The 13,761-nt window shown below is 31.7% G+C and overlaps 1 protein-coding gene across 5 annotated transcripts; it reads right to left on the bottom strand.

The window, feature by feature from the left end:
• Positions 1-426: 426 nt before the first annotated feature.
• Hcs (holocarboxylase synthetase-like protein) lies at positions 427-13,642 on the bottom strand. Of its 5 annotated transcripts, none has more exons than XM_076788053.1 (17): positions 13,531-13,642; positions 10,517-10,724; positions 6,899-7,035; positions 6,637-6,807; positions 5,509-5,662; positions 5,378-5,443; positions 4,085-4,279; positions 3,530-3,824; positions 3,072-3,206; positions 2,628-2,954; positions 2,101-2,452; positions 1,836-2,018; positions 1,621-1,753; positions 1,336-1,496; positions 1,091-1,205; positions 817-1,030; positions 427-749 (listed from the first exon to the last, which is right to left on the bottom strand). In XM_076788053.1, the coding sequence occupies exons 2-17, from the start codon at positions 10,668-10,670 to the stop codon at positions 581-583; spliced, it is 2,961 nt and encodes a 986-aa protein (XP_076644168.1). In that variant the 5' UTR covers positions 10,671-10,724; positions 13,531-13,642; the 3' UTR covers positions 427-580. The 5 variants fall into 5 exon arrangements, with proteins under 5 accessions (XP_076644168.1, XP_076644169.1, XP_076644170.1 ...); XM_076788054.1 differs by lacking the exon at positions 13,531-13,642 and adding an exon at positions 11,493-11,694; XM_076788055.1 differs by lacking the exon at positions 10,517-10,724 and having other exon boundaries at positions 13,531-13,630.
• Positions 13,643-13,761: the final 119 nt, after the last annotated feature.

Below are 13,761 nucleotides of genomic sequence, written 5' to 3'. Positions count from 1 at the left end.
TACATATACAAAATAGAAGAAAATAGAACTGAAATGTAGCATGGTATGGACCGTTTCGCATGCAGGTCGAGTGATTGTATACAGATTATTTAGGAGGTACAAGCCCTTCAAACCTGTTTCCATCAGGATGTATAGTGAATGTAGATCCATCTTCACCACGGACACGCAAGTATCCACAGTCATGAATACCCAATACTTTGACTTTCTCGGAACTACCTGATCGTGATATAGTTACCTCTTGATCACTATAGACATACAAAATAGGATGTTCGCCGTGCCCTGTTCGCGATGCAAATATTTAAAGAGCCGATAGTTGTTGGTATCGCAGAAACACGCCGATAGGGATTACAAACACGGACACCGGTGCACTGATCTCTTGGACGATAATTACAAAGATCATACGGCAGGGAATGAAAAAGGATGTAACACAGTTCACACATTTTATTTGTTATATTTATAAACAGAACAATTAAAAGTAAAAAAACTACCTTGTCCACTGATGTATAAAAATAAAAGAGAATAACAATATAACTAATGACTGAACAACCTTTAACAAAATTCTTTTTATGTGTTATTTCAATTATTTAGGAGTTATAAGCCCTTTGAGTAGATCAAACCTGTTTCCATCAGGATGTACAGTGAATATAGATCCATCTTCGCCACGAACACGCAAATATCCATAGTCATCAATACCCAATACTTTAGCTTTCTCTAAACTACCTGTTCGTGATATAGTTACCTCTTGATCACTATAAACATACAAAATAGTGTTACATTATTCTAATTACCAACTAAACAAAAATTTGACAAACTTACTCGTGATTCCAATACTCATAATAAGCATCCAAAAATTCGTCCATGCTTCCACTTTGTACGGTGTTCAACCATCTTTCAGTCTCATTAAACACAATGGCAAAATATTGTTCGTAAGAGATGGTTTTTAACTGCTTATTATAAGTTTTATTAAACAATTTTACTAAATCATTAATACAACCAACAGGTTCGCTATTGAATAAATTCACTCCAACACCTAAAAATAAGAATCATTGATTATATTATTGACCCTCGATTAAAAACTTACATTACTTACCAACATCACAGATATTAACATCAGATGTTACTGTTGATTTAACATTTATGCCGCCAATTTTAAAACTTTTTCCAACGTATACATCGTTAGGCCATTTTATTGTGAGATCAATATCCTATTATTAAAAATTAAATTTAAAAAATTAAATATTCTCTATTTTTTATTTTTAAATATATTCAAATAATGCAAAAATATGTGGATTCTAAAATCAAATGTCATGCAACAGAAAATATGTGAAACCAAACCTCATATCCAGGTAACGATTTAATTCCAGATACAATCGCGACACACATTAAATGCTGTAATAGCGAAAGACGTTGTCCAAGTATTGAAGCAGTCGGTATATGCATTTGTAAAGTAAACATTGCACATCCCTCAGGACTTAACCACTGGTTTCGATCTCTTCCTAAATGAAAATATTTACTCGTTTTTAATATAGTACGTCTTAATTTTATCTACTTTTGTTCAATCGTTTATTTGAATATTGGAAAAATTTTGCATATTTGTTTTATACACATGTATGTACGCACCCATTGCCTTAGTTTGCTTAGCAGGAATAACAGCTAAACCGTGATGTAATTCCAGACCATTTGTAACATACATTGACGATGTAATTACATCCACATATATTACTAAGCGACCTAAATCTGTCGTAGTTAAATTCTGTAAAAAGAATGAATTGTGTTACGCTAAGTCGGTACAGAGATTTTTCATAAATTATTTAAACGGTAAAAAAAAAGATTACCTCGAAGTACTCGATCGTCGAAAAATTTTCGGGACATTGGTGTACCATAATTGGAAGGAACGAAGCCGAAGCTGGTTGTGCACACGTGTTACCTCGGCAAAATTGTATTTGTAAATTTGATTGTTTCAAAGTGTCGTTTGATTCCATTTTATCTTTCAATCTGCTTAACATATCCAATTTCAACTGCAAAACATAACAAACAATAGATTTTTTAAAAATGTTAATTCTTTTCGAAATAAAATAAAATCATTATATATGTGCTTACCTCGTGTCGACCCAAGAAGAAAGCTGGCGAATAAGTTGCAGGTACAGATGGGGTTTTCCGAAGTTCTATTCCAAGATGTACATTTAAGAGATCGTTCAAGATTTCTATCCTGGCGGCGTTGCTTTCCTTCAAAGCCCTAAACTTGCTTTCTTCAAGTTCATATTGCATAGGATCCACTTCCAGATGTATTTGGGAAAAAACTATTTTACCAACGTTTCCCGATGGGCTGGCAAGTAAAATGCTTGGAGTATGCCACGTCTCCTCGGTTCCAAGCACTTTTACGTCGAATAAATGCGAGTTACCTTTTTTATCTTTCACATTTGTTGAAGTCGGAGTAGATAGGCTAGACACTCTAAAAAGATGTTTTCAAAAAATTTGAACTCGTCGCAACATCGTCGATGCCAATGTTTCTATCATTTTTAATAAAGTAATGCAGTATGTGAAACAAAATGTGGATTTTCTAAATATAATCGCAAGAGATTCAATTAATTTCTTTAAATTACCGCAATGATACAGGAAAATCTTACTTAACGTCCTCGTGATCTTGAGAAAATCTCGTTCGTACAGGAGATGCTTGATAACAGAAAATGTGGTGCATCATTCTTACATGTTTCCATTTTCCATAAGAAAAGTGAACAAGTTCATTCTCGCGTACTTCCGCAGTTTTAAACGACGGAAGTAATATGTGAAGCACGTCGGAGCACAATGCAAGAAGTTTGCCACCACGGAGAATATATTCAACAATCTGATTGCCGATTTCATTTCCAACATTTCCGCAAACAACAACCAAAGCCGCATCATCCACCCACAGATTATTGCGTGCTTCCTCTGACGATAACGCGGTAATAGTATATCTGTGCATAAAAAAGGTGATCTTCCAAAACAATTCTGATGTGCTTTTATAATCAACGGATTAAAATTGCTAATAAACTAATGTAAATTATCTAATCAAAGAATAGAAGGAAACATACCTAGATGTCCCAAGAGATTCTTCTAATACACTCCTCACATTACCAAGCGCTATAATACTATCCGCAAATATTAAAACGTTTGGTGGTTTAACATTCTTAGATGACAGTTTCTCAGTCACTTCCGCCATGGAACCTCTGTGAAATAAAATGACTGAAAAATGTACGATTAGGAACTCGTAGACTACAATAAGGATATTGTAATAAATAATTTCTAGTTCCCAAGTTGACGAAATTCTAGCTAACATACAATGACGGACAAAAGAGAGTTTATAAGACATACTATTTTAAAGCAGCAATGAATAACAAGATCTTGTATGCGTGTGTGTGGTATGACATTATTGTTATTTTTGTGATTATTATTATTATCATTATCATTATTATTGTTGTTGTTGTTGTTGTTGTTATTATTATTATTATTATTATTATTATTGTAGTTACGTTAACAATACGATACCCACTTGAAATTGCTTCGACGCGGTATGCTTTTACTGTCCCTGGCACTGAAAATAGGTTTCTGTTCCGCAGTCACGCTTGTGGCTTTGATATCAATGCATGATGTCGGTCGTAATTTGTTGATGTCTGATTCTTCTCTAGTATCTAGCGTATCAAGCGATTTGCTTGCTGAACGTGAAACTTCTTGACGTAGAGTAGTATCTTCTTTGTCGATGTCTGTCGCATTCGATGAACGCTGATTATCTTGTTGTGGAATGTTTATTGAATCTGTCGTAGAGGCACGACTGCTATTTTCAGTTTCTAAAATAAATATTCAATACGATTCAGTTTTATTTCATTACAAACGGTAAAGCTTACAAAGATTTATGAAACATGATAATAACAAAAATGAATGTAGGCATAGGCAGGTTCAATGTCGTTCAACAGTGAATTGAAGCAAAGGTAATCATGCACATATCTGTTACTTGATGCGAGACTGTCGCGCGTCTCTATGACGTACGCAACGTACACCTCTGTTGGTCAGGTTGCCACATTTTAGGCGAATTTTTAATCGTTTTTACCTAGTGTTTCGGTTGATGCAATCCGCTGCATACGTTCAATGACAGAATCTGTTGTAGTATCGTCCGGGTATATTACTACTCCTGGAAAATCCGCGACCTCGAGTGATTTGCATTGCTCCGTTGCTAATCTGGCACTGTCGCTTAATATCCTTAACTTTTCAACATGTGATTCCCATTCCGTTTTATCTATAAATCCTTGTTAAATCGAATAAAGTATATTATTACATTACTGGCATCATTTATGAAGAAAAATGTAATCATTTCAAATGCTAAACAAGAATTACACAAAACGAAATACAGAGCGATGTTTTTCTGCAGTACATATGTATATGTACAGTGTAATCTGTAGTATATGCACAGTTTATGAATGTTTTCGATATTCCTCACGCATTTCCACTATTTATGGAAGAAAAATCCGTAAGGAATAATAATATGATAGGAATAGGTCCGCGATGGAAACAAATGCCATTCGCTTCTGCCGATACAACCGAGTCAAATATTGAGGGAACGTCATTTTCCACCTTATAATTAGCGAAATGAAGAAGTGGGAGAAGGGGACAAATTTGGCCCGTGGGCCGCGGGTTGGACAGGCCTGCCTTATTGACACTGTAAAATTGGCTGTACACCTTTCGTTTCAACCTTAACAAAACGGCTACAAAAATCGTAAGTTTTCACTGCACTTATTTGACAGCGTTTAGAAAAAAGGTGACGCCTGAAAAGCGGTTGTGTAAATAATTTTACTAACGAGAAGATAGATGCGTAATACGCATAAACCAGTCAATTGACAAAAATGCGCTCGACGATTGATGCGAGAAATGATCAAGTACACGATAATTATTTTATTATAAATTTCTCATTAAATTACTATTTTAAATGTTTGCTAATAGTGATCCTATAAATAGATACATGTTTCGAGTATAAAGACGTTTATTAGCTATTAGTGGTGGTGGTAGCGATAGTGTTAATGTTATTATTATTTTGGTTTAGCGTTAGTGTTCGTCTTTAATGTTATCGCGTTACGTTTCAACGTGGATTGCAAGTTTAATACGGGCACGACGTCCGGTAAATGGATGTATGTTTGGTCTAGGGACATGTGTACCTATTGTTATCAAATTCAGCTCAAATTTTACGCAGATTATTTGTTTGTGAAATAAAACAAATTTACGATTTGACAAATAAAAAATTAATCAAAAAATGCATTTCTTTTAAGTAAGCAGCACTCTAATGTGCGTACTAAAACATCATATTTACCTATCTTTATAAAATTATTATTTACGTAAAATTTGTTCTTACTTTTAGCTGGCGGTGCATTCAGTATATCGTTGTTGTAAAAACAAGGCTTTCCTGATATCAGGACAGCTGAAAATACAGAAAACTACTTTAATCCGAAAATTTTAATTATCATAATCGAAGTCCGTACTTACTCTGTATACGTTTCAGTAACAAGCCATTATTAATATAACATTGACCTTCCATAGATGCGATAAAGAATTTTACAAGAGTATCTAAATCTGTCTCTATAATTAAATCGATATTTTTATTTGCCGTCCATGTAATAATTAAACCATATTCTTCAACCTAGAATTAATTTACTGATTTATCTAATGACTATATTCCCATATGTTTTTATGTACACATATCAAATACCTGTCAGTTATTACTTCACTAGTCTTACAATATAAGTGTTAATAAGCTAGAGAAGAATTAATGCAGTTGGATTATATCTATGGTTAGTACAGATCCAACATTTTGTTACATGTAAATTAATGTATGTAGGTTCAAGGTAAAGTAGTACTTTTTTTGTTTATTACTTATAAAGCTGGAAGACTTACAATTAACTTCTACAGCCTTCACAATATGCCTATTAGCGGGCAAGTGCGCCCGCCGATGCCCGTGTCGCCAGATGACGGGGGAGCACTAATTGACGGGAAAAATCGGGCCATGGCGGAAACGTGGAGAATAGCGCGGTGGTAGGTGAAATTAGAGTGGGGGAACAAGTCTTGATCTGGCGACTATGGTGGGCATAGCTACGAGCAAGTGACTTAGCAGAAAAGGGGTAGGCCGCAGCCGCCGTTCTGTGTATGCCTAGGGCAAGAAAATCGTTGCCCGTACGGGCAGACGCTCAGCAACAGTTCTCGTTTGTTAGTTACACGATGTTTAAACGAGTCACATGGGAATTCGAGTAACGATACATTAAATAGATATTTTGACTTCATTCTCCGCTCTATAGGGCAACGAATATAACCCAATGAAAACATGAGATTTCCATTTTCTCGAATTTCTTCCCTATTCTGCTGTTTTATGTCATGAAAATTGTAATTGTCCTATGTTTATATATTGCTCTAGTTGATTTCATGGACACGTATAGATAGTTTAATGAAATAAAACGAGCAATCAAACAGTGCATTTGAACAATACAGTTATACACCACAGAATATCAATTAACAATATACTTAGCACTTCAAAAGGTACCCCTGCCATTTTAATCTCCTTAACCATGAAAACAGATTACAGTTGTATATTGGTAAAATTACAATATGAACTATCAATACCTTTGTAGCCTTTGTTGTAGAAGTAGGTTTAAAACTCTCAAGGTCGGCTTCAACAAGGATATACAATTTGTACTCTGGTTGAAATGAACTTCCAGTAGCGTTAGTTGTATGCAAAGGGAAAAATGTTCTTCCATACTGATACGTTAACCAACTTGAGATATCAACTTTTTGCTGGTAAAATAGCAATTCATTAACCACATAAATGATGTTATTAAATGTAGAATACGATTATGTCTTTGTGTTAGTAGTACTTAATGCATACTTGAGGATATATAGTGCATAACCTCATATCACCGTGATACCATAATAAATTCTCGAGTTTAGCATCGCTTTTATTTGAACATACAGAAGAAGTCATAAACTCTTCACTCTCACAATCATCCATCGGGGATTTTGATTCTTAAAATAATAAAGAGAACTTCGTTATGTTTTGCACATAAAAACATACCTGTTTGAGTTTTCCTTAATCATATGAACGATTTAAAAGAATTATAAACACCTGAAATCCTCGTCTGACCTTCTTTACAAACTTTTAGAATTTGAGCTTAAATTTTAGTTTTTAGAAAGAAATATAAAAAATTTTAATGTTAAAATTACTATTTTGAATCTATCACGGAATAAACATACTTATAATTTTTGTCTAGATTAAACTTGCATTTTATTCAAAGAATATTGATGATTATTTAACATGCAAACGTGATGTTGAAAAAGATGAAGATTATGTACTACATATAAATATTACAACATATAACTAATTTTATATCAGAAACGTAAACCTTCCGTGAAGAGCGAGATGAAAATATCGTTTTATTTTCATGCACTTAAAATTAAATTAAAAATCAAAATTCAGTTTTTTTACGATTGCAATCACGCTGTATTGCACCTAAATCAGTGTATCATGCGTCGACATGCTTTGCAGTATGTATAGTGACGGGTTCTAAACTATGGAAACGCGTAACTCCACATAACCACCACGAACTTTAAAACTGACAATAAGTATTGAATGATGATTATGAGACATACGATGATGACAAGTAACATACAGTGGCGGACAAAAGAAAGTTTAAATATCTAGTAGCGTATAAGTACAATAATCTTTACAAACTGATTAGATGAATGTTATCAACATTTTAAAAACCGTCTAGTGCTAAAATTATGAATACTTATACACAGAAATTCCAATTTTAAACTTTCTTTTGTTCACCACTCTATATTGTTGTACAGAATATACAAAAATATTAATAAAAAAAAATCTATTTAAGAGTAATTTCTAAAAAAAATATAAATAATCTAATATGCACTTACGACTACAGTATATGTAGGTGCATAACTTGGATCTTAAGTGTTATGTTTGTTTCAATCATAACGGAAACGGAAATGACTATTTGAATTCTGATTCCGGGGAACTATTAACCTTTTTACACGAAAGAACGTACACAAATACTTAGTAACACAAACATTGAATATGCGTAATAAAATCTCATAATCTCTATTAATTAAATGGAAACTCGCAGGCGCAGTAACTTTGTTGTAGAGGTGCAACTTCTATTTACTATTACACTGAAGTACTATTACAATGAAATAGTATGTAAACGTGTGCATACGAAGTGTCGAATACACAAAAAATTTACAAAATTAATAATAACGCAAATAATACTTGTGTATAATATTTATTTTATGTCTTCATATATATGTACATAAATATAATATCAAATTAATATTTATACATGTATCAAAAAGGTTAAAAGAAAAAACTAATAACTGTAAAAAACCGGGGCACATACCGATAAATATATGAAAGTTTTATATGCAGTAAGTTCTACATGGATAAATATATCTAGTAAACTCGTACAGCGACATCTAAAACTTATATAACTCAAATAAGATATCAATTGGAGAGCATGTAGGTATTTGATAATTTACTTATACATACGATGAGATTAACACGTGTCTACCATACATATATTAGATTGTCCAATATGTTCGTGCCGTTTCTCATATACATATATAATTTAATGTAATATTCATGAGCTCCTTCACATACTCTGGTAGTTTTTCAAATCCACGTTTCAAGATTTAATTTTGCAATTTTGATTTCAATCAATTTCGGAGTTTTGTGCTTTCTCAAAATCTCCTTTTCTCTTTTGTAGAATATTGAAAAACCACTTATCTTCAATCTCGATGAATAATTTATGTTAATTTTTCTCTTACCATAGATGATACTCGTCTTGAACCATTTGAAAGGTTATTTTTAAAACTCTTACTTTTTTTCATAAAAATTTAAAAGAATTTGTTATGAATTAAAAACCGCATAAACTTGTTAGAAAACCCAATACATTATCCAACTATATTAAAGTATTGATATAAGCTTCTTAAGAAAACGTCATTTCAATGATATCAAATCAGAAAATCCCTACAGTTGAATTTATTAAGAATAATATTAAGTTGAAGAAAATTATTAAAATTTAAATTGTATTATCTATAAAATGCGAACTTACACGCATAGCTATAGTAAACACCAAAGATATGTGTATAGCAGTATACGCATACATCAAATATGCGTGAATTTGGTCCAAAATTTAATTGAGGATTTTTTTAGACCTGTATTCGAAAGAATTATAAAAATTTCAGATCTTGTTACAATAAAATAATAAATTCGGATTTAGAACAGTGAAAGTTATATGTGTTATAACGAAATTAACTTTGTACTAAAATTCACAGTTAAATTTTGGATAAGTTATTGAATAACTTTATTTCATAATAAATTGTTGATCTGATGTAAACAATGAATATAAACTATAATCGTTCAACCCTATCTTATATAATAAATGCAAATCTAACTAACAAGCAGGGCACATAAAAAAGAACAAACAGTTGTGAATATACAAATACGAACAAACAAATCAAACTTCTAAATATCTGTAAAAATTATTTTGTGGAAACCTGTTCATTGCAAGTTTCTTGTACTTTTTTTATGAAGTTTACTGGTTGAGTTAATTTATATATACAGGATGCCCAATCACCGTTTTAGTTCGTAATTAGTTTTTGTGTTATTTTAAATAATAAATCAATGAAATTAGTTGTGTAAGGTGTAAGGGTATCAAAATTATTACATGCGAGATAAAATTACAATTTTGAGAAAAGATATAGCATTGGAGATAGTAATATTAATCAGAATAAGTAAAACTAATTAATGAACTACGATTTAGTATAAAAGAGTGAGGAGTAAAAAAGCTTTAAGATTTAAGATGCAAACGTCGAATATGGAGGAAAAATTGTGTTTATTGTCTTCCTTCGTATAGAAGTATACACTTGAAGTGAGTAAATTAGAGAGACAGAAAGAGGAAAAAAGATAAATATTGATGGTAATAACAGAAATTATTATAAGAAAAAGAGATAAGACGAAAAATATTTAAGAGAAAGAAAGAAACAGAAGAAAACCAAGACAAAACTGATAAAATAAATAAAAGGAAAAATGAGGTAGACAAAGGAATAGTTAACAAAAAATGGCTGCTAAAACAACAGAAATTTAAGGGCACAAAGGATAAGCGGAACGAGCGATAGGACTAAAAAATCGGAGATTTTAAACAGTAAATATTGAAATATTCTTCTGCTCCAAGCTTCCCTACCTTCAATTTGCTTCATTTAACCTACCTGAGGAGATTTATGATTTTTTTTTAATTTTTAACGGGATAACTTACAATAAATTATCCCTTCCGACGACTCTAACAATAAGTTGTTCAGTACTTTGATGATGTAGGAATTAAATGTCAAATATTAACTAAATTCTTAAATGCATGAACGTTAATTCGCTTTAATAAGTGCTTAACGAGTTTTAACTACCAAAGTGAAACTGTTAAAATATTTTTAAAAATATTACCTTTACACGAATCTACAAGTGTTTTATTATAAAACATGATTGATGGATAATTGGTTGCATTTCCTTGAAATAGATTACGTATATGAGCCTTTAAAAACAAAATCCGTCTAGATTGAATCGAAGTGGCTATTGCGTACAAGAATGTTAAAATCATTTTGGCAAGAGTATGCTCCTTTTAATGATTGTAAGATCACTTCGTCATAAATATCTGGAACAGAAAATATTTCATACTTAGCAACATTCTTAGTCAAATTTATATACTCTATTTGTGAAACATACATTATTTGTAAAAATGATATACCATAATAATCATATGCAATTTTGTAGCCATATTATTTCATTAAACGAAAAACAATTACATATTGAATTTGTCGAATTTACGAATCAAATAACGAATCAACGTGTTAAGGGGTGATGCTAGGTCACGCACCTGCCGTACCCTCGCCTCGGCTCCAATAACAGAGTGTTGTTATACGATGTAAACAATAACATTGGGGATAAAGGAAGAAGAAAATTCTTACTAGAATACACTTTTGATTAATTTTCTTATGCCTTTTAGTTTTGTGGCGGAATGTTGATCATTCAGTTTAAAGAAATCAAGGTGACCTTGAAATCTCCGAAATGCCCGAATCTTCGCCCATATAAAAAATGTTTCAATCATGTTAATATGGTCAATCATTTGAAGATGGTACGTATTTAAGTTTCTGCTGCTGAAAATTCTCAAGAGCATATCAACGTCCACAAAATCGATTTTCAAGTAAAGGGAAAGAAGAACAATATTTTCATTAGGTATCGAACATTTTTTAATAAATACAGAACGGTGACGGGACGAATGAATTATAAAATGTAAGTAAAGAGTAACGTCTTTGAAATCACAAAACGCATTTAAACAAAGCGTTTAATTTACGATAACTTATATGAAAAAACTACATACATATGTACTTTCATAAAAGATAAAAAAATCAAATTCGCTCACCAACTTCATTACTGGTATACGATTTCCCATTTCTGCCTTATCCACACGGTGCTATTGTTGTTTTACTTTTTAACATTTGAGATTATTTCACATCAACGTATTCTCCATTTTTTACCACTGTTCACGCACTTTAATTACATCACATTAATCACCTTACACGTCGCGTAGATAATTCACTGATGATATTAGTAATCATCGTTATATGTATTGTAGTATCACTTGTATCGGCGATGGGCGCACAAATGTCAACGATATACACTCACAACATTCCCGTATGCCAACCTTGTATCCAATGTTATCCAAACGAATACTAACCCTACATTATAAAATACTAATGTAAAGTACACTTACACATTTTTCAGAATCGTTTGTTCCTCCATCGGATCCACAGCACACTATTATTGACTCACGCGAATACGTCCGAATAATTGTGCCTTGTATTCTTATTTCAATGTGTTTTTATCTTTTTTCAACAAAAATGACATTTGTTTTATGTATTACTAAAATACATTGGTATTAATATTCTATCAAGTATTGTTTATCGTTCTATCCTCGAAATATTTGTAAGAGATAATGCAAATTTTCGTAGTTGCTGTATTCCATTTGTCTTTTGTCACGTTTCCCCCTCAATTTGCGTCTTTTAGTGTGCCAATACGATAGAATAAATGTTGAAGTTCCGTTTATGTCAACTTCTAAACGCTTTAGTCAAAACTTCATTTTTTTACACGTTCCTAAACATACCAATTTCGCGGACGGCACATGACCGTTTATGCACGAAAAATTCACGTTACTCTTTTTCTCTAGTTAGGAGTTTCTTCAGTTGGTCACGGTATCCATACCAGAAGAAATCGATAATTTTTACGTAAATAAATTAATCAATAGCATTGGTCCTTATAATGTTATAAACTTCAAGTCTACTTTTAATTTTAATATAGCTGATTACTATATGAACGATATCTTTAATTAAATTGGTAACATGAAATGTATTATTGTCGTATAACTATAATTATAATCAATCAATGATTTTTGTTAAACTTTGAACGCAACATCTTAAAGATAAACTTATCTTATAAAATGATATTAATGTATGTATAAATGAATATAGACGATTATAAAACTAATTGTTGTTAAATCTTCAATGTTACTGTACTTTATAACGTATGTATACTTGGGTCCAATACACCTAGGAAAACATTTAACACTAGGTTTACGGAGCACTAAAACTGACTGTCTATCCTCTAACGTAGATGTGTCTATCCAATATAATCATTTTTTTTTATAACATGTACCCAAAGAAATAAATATGTTGAATAATTCTTCATGGATGCACCTTTACAATGTCAATAATCGTACATTAAAAATATTAGAACTCGTCACTTTGAAAAGTCCTGTAAACTTAAAGTTAAGTAACACTTTATGATGATATCATAAAAGATAAGTTATTATGTAAATACCTCATGTCGTAATTGTTCAGCCTAAACTAGTTATTTTGAAAAAGTAATCAGTGAGTGGAAAAACATATTTGAAAATTGAAAGGACCATATGATTAGTAATATTGAAAATGTGTTAATGTAATATGTTATTCCTTATTATGACATTAAAGTTAACCTGTGAAAAAATGTTCAAACTTTCATGTATGTATATATATTTGGAACAAAAATATATATAAATATATTATATATGACCTTACATGAAATTAAATTTTTTTCAATTATATTTTACACAAATAATCCTAAAAAGTCTATGAGGAATATTGGGAATACAAATCATTTCTCTCGAGTAGAATACTCTAAGAATATTATATATGCATATTGATGCGTATAACATTAAAATTTGTATTAAGAAATCATTCCTAATTCAAATATTAGTTCACACAAAAGTGTCAGAGAGAAATAAATAATTGTATATAAAGATGATATTCGATGGTCTATGCAGGGTTAATGTTTATTACACGTTACTGACTATTCATTCTTTTCTTTTGTATAAATATCCAAATCTCAAACAATAACATTGTAAATGAGAATAAATTATCACATACCTATGTTCGAATAGGTACTACACTTTACATACGAAGCTAAACACGAAAGAATGCACTATCAGTAACTTTTGTTGCCATTTTACACCGATAAACTGACCATTGATTCAACCACAGACGAGGTATAGAAGTAGACCAATCACCTAATGTACTTTTTTGTCTCACGTCCGCGGGGCTCTAAAGCCACCTTACTATTTCTGTGTCACATCCTACCGTATCGGTCGGCACTAATAT

Source organism: Halictus rubicundus, chromosome 5 (assembly GCF_050948215.1).
Source record: "Halictus rubicundus isolate RS-2024b chromosome 5, iyHalRubi1_principal, whole genome shotgun sequence".
In the NCBI taxonomy this organism is placed as follows: domain Eukaryota; kingdom Metazoa; phylum Arthropoda; class Insecta; order Hymenoptera; family Halictidae; genus Halictus; species Halictus rubicundus.
Note: the sequence above shows the minus strand (reverse complement) of the source record. Positions and strands in the feature narration are given on the sequence as shown.

Bases quoted from the DNA above. Each gene is read 5' to 3' on its own strand.
- Hcs (XM_076788053.1), bottom strand. From the start codon at position 10,670: ATGATTTTAACATTCTTGTACGCAATAGCCACTTCGATTCAATCTAGA. The intron at 6,808-6,898 runs GTATGCATTAAG...CTATTTTACCAG, and splicing joins TATGCACTATATATCCTCAA to CAAAAAGTTGATATCTCAAG. The intron at 2,453-2,627 runs GTAAGATTTTCC...ACATCTTTTTAG, and splicing joins CAAGATCACGAGGACGTTAA to AGTGTCTAGCCTATCTACTC.